The 17,067-nt window shown below is 41.6% G+C and overlaps 1 protein-coding gene across 4 annotated transcripts in view; it reads left to right on the top strand.

The window, feature by feature from the left end:
- The first annotated feature begins 3,580 nt into the window (after positions 1-3,580).
- The window catches only part of PTPRU (protein tyrosine phosphatase receptor type U), a 212,753-nt gene continuing 199,266 nt past the window's right edge, over positions 3,581-17,067 (top strand). For 2 of the 4 annotated variants that reach the window (XM_089671891.1, XM_089671889.1), the window contains exon 1: positions 3,581-3,818. In XM_089671891.1, coding sequence (XP_089528017.1) covers positions 3,746-3,818 — 73 coding nt within the window. In that variant the 5' untranslated portion in view covers positions 3,581-3,745. The remainder of the gene's footprint in view (positions 3,819-17,067) is intronic. The other 2 variants (XM_089671892.1, XM_089671890.1) reach the window with 1 other exon arrangement.

Below are 17,067 nucleotides of genomic sequence, written 5' to 3'. Positions count from 1 at the left end.
GAACAGTCCTATGGAATTTCAAATCATAATTTACAGGTCTTTAATACTGGATGGTTATGCTGGACTGTTGAGTTCCAGCTCTCTGACCTTTGATATTCTATGACAACCATTGATATTATAAATTGCATATAGCATATATGTGTACTCTGTCAGACCCTTTCCCTCTTTCTGTTTTTTTCATTTACTTTATGGACTGCAAGCTTCCTTGCCGCACCGTCCTTTCCTTTTTTTGGTCCAAGTTCCTCTGGATCTTTTCTCACTGTGTAATTTCTACCTTTTGTGTCTCATTTGTTTGTTTTGTTGGGCATTACACCGTGTATTGTTATGCTTCTTACCTGGGTATATTACCAAAATACTATTTTCTAAAGTTTTGTAATAATTGTGAACATGTCATTAATACCATTCACGATTGATTATCTGTATAAGTTGGTTGCCGTGTCCTATCGGCTCAATTTTGATGACTTTGACATGTTTGTACTTATTTCCACTATTGTCACGGTTGCTCACTTTATTGTTATTATTTCTTAAAAATTTTAATAAAAACGAATTGAAAGAAAAAATAATAATATAATAATAATAATAAATTTAATTCAATAATATAATCAAACCAAAAACACTGAAATTTGAAATAGAGCGCCAAGTTCGCACATCACTGAGCAAAGTCGCAAAATTGCTTTCAGTGTCTGATGACGAATTTCCCCACAAATCATTATCACTCAATTCTGTAAGTGGTTTAATTTACTATCGCTGTTGTCTAGCTGATCTAAAACCGCTTTTGACATAAAGGGACGCTTTTTGGACGCCATGGACATTTCTCAGTTTCCAGGCAGAAAGAACAGTAAAAATGCAGGCAGGGCACAGGACAAAGCACTCGGGACAAAATGTATGTGAAATGCTTTGATACAGTAATGTTATACTATGTGATTTTAGTGAATTTAGTGAAAGTCACTTTTAAAATTTTCAAATTTCCCGCCGTTCCGTCCCCGTACGTCCTGACGTCGCAGGGAACGGAACCCGGAAGACAGATGCCGGCATCGGCTGGAGGACATTGCTGGGGACACTGCAGGGGGGACATTGCGGGAGCGCAGGACAAGGTAAGTGCAGAAGAGACAACGGAGCAAGGCTGCAGGTTATTCCCGAGTGTAGCTCGGGGTTACCGCTTTTGGTACTGAAACTTTACCCCGAGCTACACTCGGGAATACCTCCAGGGAGGTTAAAGTGTACTAAACCTAGGACCCTGGATTCACAATATCTGGTCTCACAGAACATGGAAATGTAATTATTTTAGTAAATATAAACTGCTAAATAGTTTTTCTCATCAGCAGTTAGATCAGTCTTATGACTGCTATCAGTGTTCAGTACAGCACTGGTTAAAGAAGGAGGAGTATTCTTTCTGCTCTAGGAGGATGCAGAACCCCTGACCTTTGTCTGGAACAGTGCTAAATGTCCCTGTGCTGATCACATACACCCTCCCAAGAAAAAAACCAAAAACCTCTCTAGCAATACACACCAAACTGAACATGTGCAGTGTCTAAACAAGATATGTCTTATCAATAGCTAAGAGGGGGACATTGGAAGAAAGGGAGGATCAGAGAAGTCAAGATCAAACAGCATTTTTACACAATGCAGAGGATTAACCCCTTAGGTTCCACAGTGAGTATAACAAGCATGTTTTACTGCATATACAGACTGATTTTACTGTTGTGGGTTTAGTAACATTTTAATCAGAAATACTGCTACAGGATGGCATGTGTGCGCAAAATCACGTATATATATGTGATTTTGCATTCCTGGGTAGGGGACACGCGCCTTGTCCTGCGCTCCCACGATGTCCCCCCCTGCAGCGTCCCTGGCCATCTCCTCCGGCCGATGTCGGCATGTGTCTTCCGGGTTCTGTTCCCTGCGAGCATCGGGACGTACGGGGGACGGAACCGGCGGGAAATTCTAAAATTTTAAAATGTGACATTCACTCAATACACTAAAATCTCATAGTAAAACATTACTGTATCAAACCATTTCACATACATTTTGTCCCTAGTGCTTTGTCCTGCGCCCTGCCTGCATTTTTACTGTTCTTTCTGCCTGGAAACTGAGAAATGTCCATGGCATCCAAAAAGCATCCCTTTAGGTCAAAAGCGGTTTTAGACCAGCTAGAAAAGAGCGATAGTAAAATAGAACCACTTGCAGAATTGAGTGATAATGATTTGTGGGGAAATTCGTCATCAGACACTGAAAACGATTTTGCGACTTCGCTCAGTGATGTGCCAACTTGGCGCTATATTTCAAATTTCAGTGTTTTTGGTTTAATTACATTATTGAATTAAATTTATAATTATTATTTATGATTATTTATTATATTGTTATTTATGATTTTGTGTTTCCAATTTTATCATACCCGAGATGTTTACTAGACTCTTGTTCGGACAAATTTCAGTGAGTTATTCCTAAGAATTACAGGCCTACAATAATAAAACTACATATTTCCATGCAAAAAAATGTACCGCTTTGAGCACAGAAATACTGACATAATCACACCGCTAGGGAGGTTAATAGCATAAATACAAAAATATTGTCTTTTTCTCAAAATTGTCACTTTTTTTTTAATAGCACAAAACATAACAAACGCACAGGCGATCAAATATCACCAAAAGAAAGCTCAATTTGTGGGAAAAAATGACGTTAATTTCATTTGGGTGCAGCATTGCATGACCGCGCAATTGTCAAAGTAATGCAGCGCCGTAACGCAAAAAAATGGCCTGGTCGGGAAGGAGGGTAAATCCTCTGGAGGGTAAGTTGCACGAATTTCCTTCCTGTTTGGTTATAGGACAGGAAGTGAAGGGAAATCTCCACAATGGGACATGGATGGCAAATTTCCTTCCTGTTTGGTTATAGGACAGGAAGTGAAGGGAAATCTCCACAATGGGACATGGATGGCGAAAAAAAAAAAATCTGACGGGCTATAATCCTCCCATCCAAAATTAAAAAAAAATAGTTTTGCTTTTAGTTCTACCTAAAAAAAAAGCCAAGCAGTACACATCTCCTGCCTTCATGTATTTGTCCTGTGGGTGGCAGCAAAGAGCAACGTTGCCTGTGTTGTCCAGACGGCGCCCCGGTCAGAAGTAGACGAGTTGTGTCCGCAGAACGAATGAGCCCCTCACACGTGTTCCTACATGGACAAATAATAGCAGGTCGTGTGTCACTGCAATGGTGTCACAACAAAAGCATCAGTAATGGGTGAATTTACTATCGCTGACCCATAAGGAGAACTAAAAGCGGCTCTAATGTAAAATTCGGAGACAATGGTATTCATAACAATACTGTAAGTAAAGACTGAGTTGCTAGGGACGAAAACGAAGAGGCAGGTAACACTTTAAAGTGGGTTTCTACCAATAAAAGACGGAGTGGTGTCACTAGGCACATGCTTGGACCTGTGGTGCCTCTGGAGACGTGCAGGTTGTTCAGCAAACTGCAGTTCATCCCATAGCCCAGCAGATGGCACTATTGTACCGTGTCCCCTGTGTGTCCAGCAGGTGGCACTGGCGCTCATGGAACTGGCAGCACATGACGTCAGCTTCGGTAGACTGAGCTTAGTCTGACACTCTCTGCACTCTGCAACTTTCCCGTGCTGGAGCAGGCTGGAATGAAGAGGGGGAGAGAAGTATGTCGTGATCAAGGGGAGACATGTACCCGCCTGGCTACAGAGGGAAGGAGACCATAGTGATCTAAGGAACTATAGACCGGCAGCATGTACCCCCAACTGCTCCATCTGCTCTTGGTCGCCCCCCTGTGTTTCCCCCTGGAGACTGAGACTCCCACAGGTCAGTCCCTGGTCTTCTTTGTTCCTCCCCCTTCTCCTTCTCCTCACTCCCTCCTGCTCCCATCACTTACTACTCCTCCTCTCCGCTCTCATCACTTGTTAGCTACTTGGACCTCTGCTTTCTCTTCACTTTTCTGGGTTTTGTAGTTTCCTGATGACCTCCTTGTCCCCCAGTTCCCCTCTTGCCTTCTTCATCCTCTTCTTTGAAGACCCTCATCTCTTTCCTGAGCTTCTCATCTCCTCCAAGCTTTGTTGTACCTTCTGGTTTTGTTCTCCTTTCCCATTGACTGCCCCCTCCTGTCACCTTACCCCTCATCTCCTCTTTTGTCTGATAGGAAATGAAATAGGGGACCCCTCTTCACATATGATTGCCCTTGGCTACCTACAAATGATAATTTATTAGGGTCATCTCATTTTTACTATTATGTAGTTAATGGGGTTTTTGTTTTTTGCTGTTGTAGTGGTAACCATGCACATCCCTTGCCTCCAGCACCAGCAAGCCCCTTCCTATGTAGACTTCCCAGTTTAGTCTTTGGATTTCGGCAGTGGATGTGCTCCAGATTTCACACCTGTGCCTCCATTTTTGCACAGCAGATCCCTTCCTTGTGTCATATGCCCACTCAGAATTTTAACCCTTTAATTTACAGCCTCTTATCCCTTTATATAACTTGTATACTTTTTAGATGTTCTCATTGATTCCCTTCTGTTCTAGTTTTGGAGCTTGCTTTGTTATTGCATCCCAAATCCTTGACTGTAGTTTGTCAAATAATCATGGTAATAACATATGGTGAAACGCATCTAGGGGCTGTTGTTCTTAGCCAATCACAAATCACGTAAAAGTGTCAAAACAAAATATGTACAGTAATATGTATTTATTAAATGCACATATTGTTAAAGGTGAAGGCCAGGTATGGATTTTTTTGCATAGTTACATTGGTCCAGTGTGAAGCACTGTGAGTGTGCACATTTCATACCCGTGGGATCCTTGTGGAAGTAGAGAATTACTGTAGGAGTCTCCACTACAATAGTGATCATCAGGGTTTTCCATATCCTTTCCTGAGTGGGGCTGCCCTGCTGCATAGTGTGCATAAGGAATCGCTTGCTCTTCACTGACACCATTCACAGATCTCTTGTATTTTTCTCAGTGGATGTAAGAAAGTCTCTGAATGGATCAGCTGGAGAGGAAGGGCAGTGACATCACAATCTCTACCTCATCCAATCAGAGAATATTTTGTAGTCATTGAGAAAAATGCAAGGTGTTCTGTAAATGGTGACCATGCCAAGTGAGCGACCCCTTGTTGTTACTAGGCAGCAAGGCAACTGCTTAGATTGGGACCTGGAAGACGGCAGCAATCACTGTAATCGTGGTGACAGCAGTCCCACAGGTAAGGCATATGTATACTTGCATTTCTCCAGGCTGGGTCAGTGTAACTATGCAATAAAATCTATACCTGGAATTCAGCTTTATATTTGAACATAAGTGTACAAATTGCAGTATACCCGTCATTGGATGTGTTGTATGTATGTATTAGTTTTCTTTTTTTTCAGACTTTATTTGCCTTTATTATCACCTGGTGATCTTGCCAGTAACACACTTCCTGTCTTAAAGTGAAAACACTCACTGTACTGTATCTATGAAGGGGCAGTGTAGTCACCCTAGGCTGCTTTCCTCATTTGGACTACAAACGCCTCCCCATCTCTTCATCTCCATTACACAGGGGGAGCTGTTTTCTAATTCAAAGACAATAACTGGGAAGGCTGATAACTTTGTTTAAAGTGGAGTTCCACCCAAAAGTGGAAGCTCTGCTTTTCTGTCTCCCCCCCCCCCGCTGCCACATTTGGGGGGGGGGGAGCAAATACCTAGTTTTGACAGGTACCCACTCCCACTTCCGGCTCAGTTCGCTGCAACCGACACCACTGGATTTATGGGCAGCTATGTGCCCTAATACTGAAAGTCAGCAGCTACAGTATTTGTAGCTGCTGACTTTCAATTTTTCATGGGAGGTAGCGTGGGCTGGAACTACACTTTTAAGATTTTAGTTCAGTGCACAGGAGGTTACAAGGACGCAACATTTCTGGCAGGATCAGCAGATTTTTTTCTAAAGTGGCAAAAAATGTACTGGAAAAAACAAAACAAAAACCAAAGTTGGCCATAGACTGAGCGAATGTAATTTTGTGGGTGGCCCTTTTGCCTGACAACCTTAAATTGGAAAATCAGAGGAGCTGGGTGGAAAATTGTTGGCTGGTAGATTACTATAGTGAGCACTTCAGATTCAAGCATGGATGGAGGGATCTGTAAACTGGCTATACACAGTTAGTTTTTTTTTTTTTTCTATTTAAAAAAAAAAAAAAAAAATATATAGCAGATTAATCCATCCACACAAACAGATGGATGAATTCAATGGCTTGGACATTGTGTTTAGACAGTGACATCCTCTGCTGTCAGAATACAATGATCAGCAGCTGCAGCTGATGATCAATGGAAAATCCTCTAACATATCCCTGAAAGAAGTTTTTATTTATTTATTACAGGTACTTATAGAGCCCCTGCAATTTACATAGCATTTTACATGTATTTTTTACATTCACATCAGTCCCTGCCATCAAGGAGCTTACAGTCTAAGGTCCGTACATACACATACTAGGGCCAATTTACCTACCAGCATGTCTTTAGAATGCGGAAGGAAACCTGCATAAGGAGAACATGCAAACTCCAGGCAGGTAGTGCTGTGGTTGGTATTTGCACCGACGACCGTACTGCTGCTAGGCGGAGGTGCTAACCACTTAGTATTGATTAAACAATTGATTTTGGTCGAGTGAAGGAGCCAACACACAGATCGAGCCGGACAAATTTCGATCAGTATATGGCCAGCCTAATGCAACCACCACATTTAAGGACCAGTAGACTACAATAAACAGGATCAGGCGAGGGGTGGGCAGGAGGGGCGGCTGTCCTGGGTACGGTGGGGATTTAAGGGGTTGTGCTGGAAGGGGTGATTTAGAGGGGTGGGACTTATACTAGGAGAGTGGATTTCTGTTAGGAAGGGGAATTTGGGGGGGCGATTTGTGCTAGTAGGGATGATTGGGGGGATTTGTGCTAGGAGGGGGGATTTGTGCTTAGAGGGGAAATTTGGAGGAGAGGATTAGTGCTAGGAGAGGAGATTTGGGGGGTTGTGCTAGGAGGGGAGAATTAGCGTTAGGAGAGGGGATTTGGGGGTTTTGTGCTAGGAGAGGGGATTTGGGGGGATTTGTGCTAGGAGGGGAAATTTAGAGGGGAGGATTAGCGCTAGGGGAGGGGATTTTGGGGGATTTGTGCTAGGAGGGGAAATTTGAAGGGGAGGATTAGTGCTAGGAGAGGGGATTAGGGGGGGATTTATGCTAGGAGGGGAAATTTGGAGAGGAGGATTAGCGCTCAGAAAAGGGATTTGGGGGGATTTGTGCTAGGAGGGGAAATTTGAAGGAAAGGATTAGCGCTAGGAGAGGGGATTTGGGGGATTTGTGCTAGGAGGGGAAATTTGGAGAGGAGGATTAGTGCTAGGAGAGGGGATTTGGGGGGATTTGTGCTAAGAGGGGACATTTGGAGGGGAAGATTAGCGCTAGGAGGGGAAATTTGGAGGGGAGGATTAGCGCTAGGAGAGCGGATTTGGGGGGATTTGTGCTAGGAGGGGAAATTTGGAGGGGAGAATTTGCGCTAGGAGAGAGGATTTGGGGGGATTTGTGCTAGGAGGGGAAATTTGGAGGGGAGGATTAGCGCTAGGAGAGGGGATTTGGGGGGATTTGTGCTGGGAGAGGGGGATTTGGAGGGTGGAGAGGATTTATGCCCAAAGGGGAAATTTGAGGGGTAGAGTATTAGAGCGAGGAGGGAAGATTTGGGGAGGGAGAGGATTTGAGCTGGGAAGGGGGATTTGTACTGGGAGGAGAATTGTTGCTTGCAAAGGGGATTTATGCTGAGGGGGTAATTGTGAAGATAAATGCTCAAAATGTTTTTTCTTTTTTTGGGGGGGGGAGATTTTTGCTGACACATAATGTTCACACTTTTTTTTTGGTGGTGGGGGGTGCTGTTTGGCATTTTTGACCTGGGTACTAAATTACATATTTGAGATGTTTATATTCAGTAAATAGTGCAAAGAGCAAAGCACTTGGTGAAAAGTGCAGTAACCCATAGCAACCAGTAACCATTTGCTTTAATGAAGACACGATGGATTTGGTTTGAACTGTGCATGCTTGCTATTAAATCAGCTTCCTTGATGGATACAAGTACATTATTGGTATTTGCTTTGTTAGTAAACAAACTCCAGGATGTGGTTAGTAAATTTCTATTATGAAAACAACCCCAGCCAATTGTATCATCATTTCTTCTCTACTTCTTCTTCTTTGTAGTAGTTGTTATTGTGTCCGAAGATCCTTTATCTCTTTCCACCCATTTCCTCCCCACATCGCTTTTCTCTTTCACCACCTATGTTGCAGCCAACAACTTCCCATGATCCCTTTCACTTCACTTGTCTCATTCTCTTCCTTTTTTTTTGCTTTCCAAAACACCTTCCCCTCCTCCACACCTTTATTTCCATAATCTCTTTCCTCCTTGCTATTTACGGTTTAAAATACCTCTCTTTGATGTTTTCCTCTTTTTTTCTAAGTGGATACGGGAGGGGTATGTGTGGTGTATGTATACTAGGAGGCTTTTCCAGACGACCTGTAAAGTTTGAGTTAATGAGCGTTCCCAGTTAAAGGCTTGTGTTGTGTTTAAAAATGAGTTTGAATTCATTAATTATCTGCTGACTTATTAATAATTGATAGAACTTAGACTTGCTGACACAGGAATAAACACTAAAAACAGAGATCTGTGGAGACCGATGAAGGAGATTTTTCAAGGGATACAAGTATACCGCGTTATAGAGAGAGAGATGGGAGGAGTCACAGGGGACGCATATATGGAAAGGTAGAAGAGGTACTGTATATGGAGAGATAGAAGGACTTGCAAGGACCAGTTGTATGCAGAGATAGCTGGAATTATACCAGGGAAGGGTTATTTGTAGAGATGAGAGTTCTAAGGATGTGTTTATATGCAGAGGTAGCAGGAGGGATCATATGAAGAGGAAAGGATTTACAGGCTGTGAGTATAGGAAGAGATAGCAGGAGATATAGAATACAGTTATATGCAGAGATAGGAGGACTTATAGAGGACGATATATTAAAGGGAAAGGTACGGTTATAAGGAGAAGTAATATGATGGGAAAGGAGGCTTCGAGGTGTTATTAAACCCAGGATTCACTATAGCTAGTCTCCCACAGTATCAGGGGCGGACTGACCATTTGGAAACTCGGGCACTGCCCGAGGGCCCGGGGTCAGTAGGGGGCCCCATGAGATGCCCCTGGTACCTTTTTCATAGGCTTTTTTGAGTTTGGGCAAGGACACAGGGGCCCCATGATCCCCTATTGCCCAGGGGCCCCATAAGTTGTCAGTCCGCCCCTGCACAGTATACAGAACATGGAAATGAAACTATTTTAGTAAATATAAACTGCTAAATACTTTTTTTCATCAGTAGTTAGAGCAGTCTTGTGACTTCTATTAGTGTCCAGCCGAGCACATGTTAAAGCTTGTAGGATGAGTTTTCATTCTGCCCTAGGAGGATTCAGAACCCCTCACCCTCTGTTTGGACAGTGCTGATTGGCCCTGTGCTGATCACATGCTCTCTCCCAAGAAAAAAAAAAAAAAAAAAAAAACCTCTCTAGCAATACACACCAAACTGAGCATGTGCAGAGTGTCTCCACACGATATGTCTTATCAGGAGATAAGACGGGGACACTGGAAGAAGGGGAGGATCAGAGAAGTCAGGATCAAACAGCCCCTTTACACAATGCAGAGGATTAACCCCTTAGGTTCCACATTGCGTAATATAAGCACGCTTTACGGCACATACAGACTGATTTTACTGTTGTGGGTTTAGTAAGACTTTAAAGAGTAACTCCACTTTTGTTGAGCTAAAACATTTCCCTCTGGGTGGCATTGCAAGGATTTTTAACAAACTTTGTTGCAGATTCCTACCTTTTGTTATTCTAAAGAAATAGAGGTTTGTTTGTCTGTGTCCATGTGCAGAGTGAATCTGAATGGGAGTGGCTTTATAATTATTAATAAGCTGCTGCACTTGCAGGAAAGTGGCAAGGTCTGCATCCCTTTAGACATTATTTCCCTTTGGGAGTATCTCACCAAAAATGAAATTTTTGTTGCAGGGGATGTCTAAAATCTGACTTGTTTCTTGTGCAGATTTCTAAGAAAAATCAGTAAGCCAATCACTCAAGCAGGAACTGACATTTTCACGGTGCGTTCTGTGAACCATCCGTGTACAGAACACCTTCAATTAGCCATATTGCATTGCATTTTACAGAAAAAATCAGCGCTGCAGATTGAAAAGGAAATGTCATTTTTAATAAAATTCAATTACAATTTGACTTGAGTCGCAATTGTGTATGCAATATTATTTTTTTTATTTCCTTTTTTTTTCCTCATGAAAGTGGGGTTACCCTTTAAGTGTCAGTTAGAGGCTGAGATAAAAAGTAATAGGCATCAGTTATATAGAGGGATAGGGGCAGCTATATAGATAGGAGTAGTAATAAGGTTCTGTAATATGCAGAAATAGGAGGAGGTATAGGGATCTGTTGTATGTGAAGATCAGATGAGTTGTAGAAATAAGAAATATGCAGTGATAGGAGGAGTTATAACTGATCAACTCTTCTGATGTCTTCATAGAACTGATCCCTATATGCAGGGATGGGGCTAGAGGCATGAGTTGTAGGGATCAGAAATATGCAAAGATAGGAGAAGTTCTAGGGATCAATTTTATGTAGAGATTAGGTGAGTTATAGTGATTGGTTTTATGTAAAGATCAGATGAGTTATAGGATTTAGAAATTTGCAGAAGTTATAACTGATCAACTCATCCAGTCTCTACATAGAACTGATCCCTATAACTCGTCTTATCTCTGCACATTTCTGAGCCCTATAACTCCTCCTATCTCTGCCTATAGCAGCTGCCTCTAGCCTCTATCTCTGCATATATCCTTAGGCCACTTTATTAGGTACACCTGTTCAATTGCTTGGTAACACAAATTGCTAATCAGCCAATCATATGGCAGCAACTCAATGCATTTAGGCATGTATACGTGGTGGAGACGACTTGCTGAACTTTAAACCCAGCATTAGAATGGGGAAGAAAGGGGATTTAAGTGACTTTGAATGTGGCATGGTTGTTGGTGCCAGACAAGCTGGTCTGAGTATTTCAAAAACTGCTGATCTACTGGGATTTTGACGCACAACCATCTCTAGGGTTTACAGAGAATGGTCAGTAAAAGAGAAAATATCCAGTTGTGTGGACGAAAATGCCTTGATGTCAGAGGAGAATGGGCAGACTGGTTGCTGTGACATTCAGATGGTAGGGTTAGAATTTGGAGTAAACAACATGAAAGCATGGATCCATCCTGCCTTGTATCAATGGTTCAGGCTGGTTGTGGTTGTGTAATGGTGTGGGGGATATTTTCTTGGCACTGGCAAGGTGTACCTAATAAAGTAGACGGTGAGTGTATATCATATATGAGGAGTTTTAGAAATCAGTCATGTGAAGGTACAAGAGAAGTTATACAAATCTGTTATATGGAGAGGTAGGAGGTGTTTTAGGATCAAGTATCTGGAGAGATATAACTCAGTTATATGAAGATATAGAAGGAATTATATAGATCCGTTATACAGAAAGGTAGGAAGTGTTATGAGAATTAGTTTTATGGAGATATTTATATGAATCAGATATATGTTAAGATAGGAGTAGTATAGAAGAGATGATATATGTAATATGATGTATAGAAAGGTAGGAGGCGTTATGAGAATTAGTTATATGGAGATATGGAGAGATTTATATGAATCAGATATATGTTAAGATAGGAGTAGTATAGAAGAGATGATATATGTAATATGATGTGTAGAAAGGTAGGAGGCGTTATGAGAATTAGTTATATGGAGAGATTTATATGAATCAGATATATGTTAAGATAGGAGAAGTAGTATAGAAGAGATGATATATGTAATATGATGTGTAGAAAGGTAGGAGGCGTTATGAGAATTAGGTATATGGAGAGATTTATATGAATCAGATATATGTTAAGATAGAAGTAGTATAGAAGAGATGATATATGTAATATGATGTATAGAAAGGTAGGAGGCGTTATGAGAATTAGTTATATGGAGAGATTTATATGAATCAGATATATGTTAAGATAGAAGTAGTATAGAAGAGATGATATATGTAATATGATGTGTAGAAAGGTAGGAGGCGTTATGAGAATTAGTTAAATGGAGAGATTTATATGAATCAGATATATGTTAAGATAGGTCAAGTAGTATAGAAGAGATGATATATGTAATATGATGTGTAGAAAGGTAGGAGGCGTTATGAGAATTAAATGGAGAGATTTATATGAATCAGATATATGTTAAGATAGGAGAAGTAGTATAGAAGAGATGATATATGTAATATGATGTGTAGAAAGGTAGGTTAAGTTCTAGGCATCATTTTTATGGTGATTAGTAGTGATATTGAACTATAATATATAAGAAGCAGGAAAAATCACATTATTTTATTGGCAATGAATGTGTTTTGCTTGAACCTTGCATTTAGTCAGTATTTTCCTTATCGGTCAGTAATGATAACAAGAAACTAAAATTCACCTTTATGGATGGGGTTAATTTGATCAGAATGTGAAGTGAAGAGGTTAAATTTGACTTTATGGTCCTAACACCCCAGACTCATTATTTCTGGTAATTAACCTTCCTTTCCAAAGAGATCAAAGTCCTTTCTTTCTTTAGTGGAACCGTCCTTATGACTGCCTGATCTCCTCTCATCAGTGTTCTCATTATGTCTGGGCTAGAAGGTCTGTGACCTAAAGATTGCAATGTGTGAAATGCTTTAGTTGTGTAAGAGAGTGACTATGAGTTTTTGTATGACATATTTTTATCTCCATGCTGGTGATCACACCAGCGCAGTATTGAAGACGTGTAGATGGCAATACTGGTCATTGATCCTAACACACTGCCTGTTTCCACCTGTGTAGTTAAGTAGAAGCGCACTGAAAAGCCACTATGCATTGAAGATAGAATGGGCTGCACTGTTCTCGCTGTGTTAGAGGAGTTAATGGTACACTATCAATAACGTTTTATTGCAGTGACCTGTACGTAGCCTCACTGTATGTAAATTGAATACATTAGGTGAACAGCAGCTGAATTCTGTTGGTTAATAATTCTACCTGTTTCCATTGATTGGGATTCGTACTTGTAAGTTTTTGTTGTTATGGTAAGCCAGGGAATGTTTTACGTCCCTATTTAAAGGGACAATGCAGGCAAAGTATGCATTTCAAGAGTTCCTTGCACGCCTCTGAATCACCTCCTCTGAATCACCTCTGTGTTAATATAACCTTTTCATCACATCCTACTACTTCTGGTGCTAGTGCTAGGAGCAAAACGGTGTTGCGGATGCATAAGGGAGGCATAGAGGGTTACTTATAGACATTTCCGTGCAGAGAATTATGATGTAATGATGTTGATTGATGTAACGGTCAGCCAACTGAATGTGATTAGGAGGGCAGTGCACTAGTACCTGGTTATCTGCTGCCTGATCATTCTACATTCTGGTTTTCTATGACTTTATATACTGTATTAGCATTTTATAGCTTTAAAAAAAACATTTATTTTTTTATACCTCATGTATATACAATATTGACTTTTATATTGTTAATGCAGCAGTATGCACTAGATGAAAAAGCTGCTGTGTGTGTGTGTGTGTGTATTTTTTGTACGACTTGCCTGTGTTGATGTATTACAGTTAAATAATTATTTCTTATGAACAAATCAGCTTACCTCCACTGGGAACGGTATCTTAGTGGAGAGACATTCCCATTTTATTTAGTACTTCTGTACATATATAACATTGACTGATCATGGTATTAATAAAGCAAGCATAGGAGGAGCAAATTGTGCCACTTCTATACCCTCCTGAATCATCTAAGATTGGGCTGAATAAAAAGAAATGTATCCAATCTAAAATGTGTTTTATAAGCATTACATTTCCTTTCTTTCTGCCAGAATTCAGAATAGAATGGAATAGAAGGAAGCAGGAATGTGCATCCATTCTTTTTCCATATTGTTGGCATTCGGTGGCCTCTAGTGGGTCACAGACACCCTTTATGAGGAGCAGCCCAGTAGTAAAAGTTGCATTTTTAGAGAATTTCTGTAATCAGATACTGGTTAACTATGTCAGAACTATTTTAATGATGGCCTTTTACGAACAGAAGAATGTACAGTCATGGAAATGTGACAGTTCTGTGTTTTCATTAGTCTACCTATGATAGAGCATGTAGACTTTGATTATTTGCTGCCTTTTGGTCTGTTAAATATAACAAATGTGTTTTCATGATAGCAAAATTAGGGAGCCTACACCACATAGATCAACCACATCCGCTGGTAAGCTTACAGAGGCTTTAGCTACAGTCCCCAAATCTTGGCCTTGCCCCTGTAACGTGTTTCACCCTGATTTGGCTTAGTTGTAGAGGAAAAAATATGTTTTGTTATATCTGTTTGAGGAGTGCAAAAAATTCTTGTTGGGCCTACTAGAAATCTTGTAACTGGAAACTTAGGGGTATATGTATAAAAAGTTTGCTGAATGAATGTGGAAAACATTTACACAGCTCCAAGCAAACTTGCTGTATTCTGTATAATATAATTATGGCCTATGGGGTCTTCAAACTATTGCCCTCCAGGAACCGCAAGCCCCATGAGGCCATGCAAGACTCTGACAGCCACAGGCAAGACTCCCAGAGGCTGAGGCATGATGGGACTTGTAGTACTTCAACAGCTGGAGGGCCATAGTTTGGAGACCCCTATAATTTGTTAAAGAATTACTGCATTATGCTACTAGGTGGAGCTTACAATCAGAGGACATAAGTATATTTTACAGCATATGGCAAGTTTCATGGGAACTATACAGATGTCACAATTTGTTCAGCAAACTTTCTATACATAGACACTTAACTTAGGCCCCTTTCACAATATCAGTCCACGTTTTTCAGACAGAACCAGTCAAACCCTCCATTCTCCTCTATGGAGCGGCTCTATTCTACTAGTGGGGAGGGGGGAGGGGATCGGCAGACAGATCTTGATCAGCAAAGTGGAGTCTGCCCCTGTGAATGGGGCCTTATTGTGCATTCTGCCTCTGCTGCACTGACATCTTAATTAGCGTCATCAGCTCTGTCTTGTTCATGCTGTGAACTACAGTATGACTCCCTCCATGTTAGTGAGGGAGAAAGTGTTCTGTAACCCAAAGCAGCAGCAAACACTCAAAATTCAAGGGTTTAGCAGCGGTGCATATAGTGCAATAATAATTATTGGTACTCCTACCCCAGTATTTCATAGAACATACTCTTGAGGCAATAGCTGTAATTAAGAAGTTTCTGTAGCTCTGAATAAGGCCTCTGCACTTCTCAGTGGGCACTTTGTTGCACTCTTCCAAATCAAACTGCTTCCTTTATCTTAGGTATGATGGGTTCACTTACTGTCAGGGACTGCGGGTCTCGCCGCGGCGCACAGGTCTGTGCATGCGCAGATTGCCTAGGCGCACTAATGTGCAGGCACTGGGACCTGGGCAATTGCGGCCACTCATGTGCACTCGCGCACGCGGGCGTGCGTCTGGCACCAATGACGGTGCAGGGTGCACTATTTAAACTGGCCAGGCGGTGATCAGGTTGCCGCAAGGTCTAGTTTCTGTTCCTGTGTTTCTGAAGTACGTTCCTGTTGCCAGTCCTGCTTGTCCTGAATTGCGTTGACCTTCTCCTGCTCTGACCCCCGGCTCGTCATTGACTACTCTTCTGCCTGTTGCTATATTATTACTGGACCTCCCATTGCTAAACCTTGGCTCGTGACCCGGCTACACTCTGTCTTCTGCTTGGTACCTACCTGCCTCCACTGTTATCGACCTGGCTAGTCTGACTACGCTCAATCCTGACTGTCATCCATCCATCCCGCTCGGGACCTGGACTTGTCAGCCTCTTCACTTCAGGCTCACCCCTGGCACATACCCTCAGCAGGGACCCCTCTACCACAGTTGGGTGCACTCAGGGGTCGCGACCTGGTTTCAGTCTTGCACCAAGTCCATCCCCACCATCAGGGGCTCTGGTGAAAAGGCAGACTGGGACTTAGACTCCGCGTCCTGGGGAATCCCGTTCTGTGGAGCACTAGAGATCCCGCTCGGCGGTGTCTGACACTTACTGTGATTTTTTAAATTTTTTCATAAATGTTCTTTTGAATTCAGATTAGGACTTATAGCAGATCGCTTCAGAACAGTCCAATGTTTGCCTTTTAACCATTCTTGGATATGTGATTTTGGTCATTATCTTGCTGGAGGACCCATCATAACCAGCAAATGGTATAGGGTTTTCTAAAGCTGGCCACACACTAAGATTTCTGTTGATTCCCCTATCAACGTAAACAGCATGGATGGAGGAATACTTAAACGGTGCCTGTATCTGATTTGGCAACCAATACATTTCTGTCCAGTTCTCCCAATTTTTAGGATGGAGGATGTCCAGTGGGAAGGTGCTGATGCATCAAATTTCATCCAGTTCTTTAGGAACCATCCGAAAATCACTCCATGTATGGTCATCTTAACAGTGGACATTATGTTGCACTCCAGAATGCTTTGACAATCTTCAGATTTCATAATGTCCTGCATAAATGAGGCATCTGATGCTAGAGATAGCAAGGAAAACCCATGACATGATGGAGTCTCTTCCATGTTTTACAGTAGGGATAGTATTTTTTTAAAATAATTTTTTTCTGTAAGTTGCTATTACTTACCATAAGGGTCTAATTTTGTTTCATAGGTCCAAAAGGACATTTTACCAGATGGGCTGTGGCTTGTCAACATGAATTTTAGCAGACCCAAGTCTAGCCGCTTTCAGTCCACTTTGATATGACAGCGACAGATGTTGCTATTTGAAATTGTTGTACCTTGCTCTTGAAGGTCAGCAGGATCTGTTTTGAAGTTTTCCTTGTGTTCCTTTTAATTTTGTATACGTTTTCCTTTTTGTGGCAACATCCAGGGAGGTTGGCTATGGGGTCCCTTGGACCTTAAACATCTGGATAATATTTGCGACCATAGTTACAGGAGCATAAAAATCTTGGAGGTGGTTTTGGAGCCTTTACCTTTACCATGCT

Source organism: Staurois parvus, unplaced genomic scaffold, assembly GCF_062004578.1.
Source record: "Staurois parvus isolate SC_StPar_1 unplaced genomic scaffold, SC_StPar_1.0 ptg000115l, whole genome shotgun sequence".
Classification (NCBI taxonomy): domain Eukaryota; kingdom Metazoa; phylum Chordata; class Amphibia; order Anura; family Ranidae; genus Staurois; species Staurois parvus.
The sequence above is the reverse complement of the archived record's forward strand: the minus strand, read 5'-3'. Positions and strand labels throughout refer to the sequence as shown.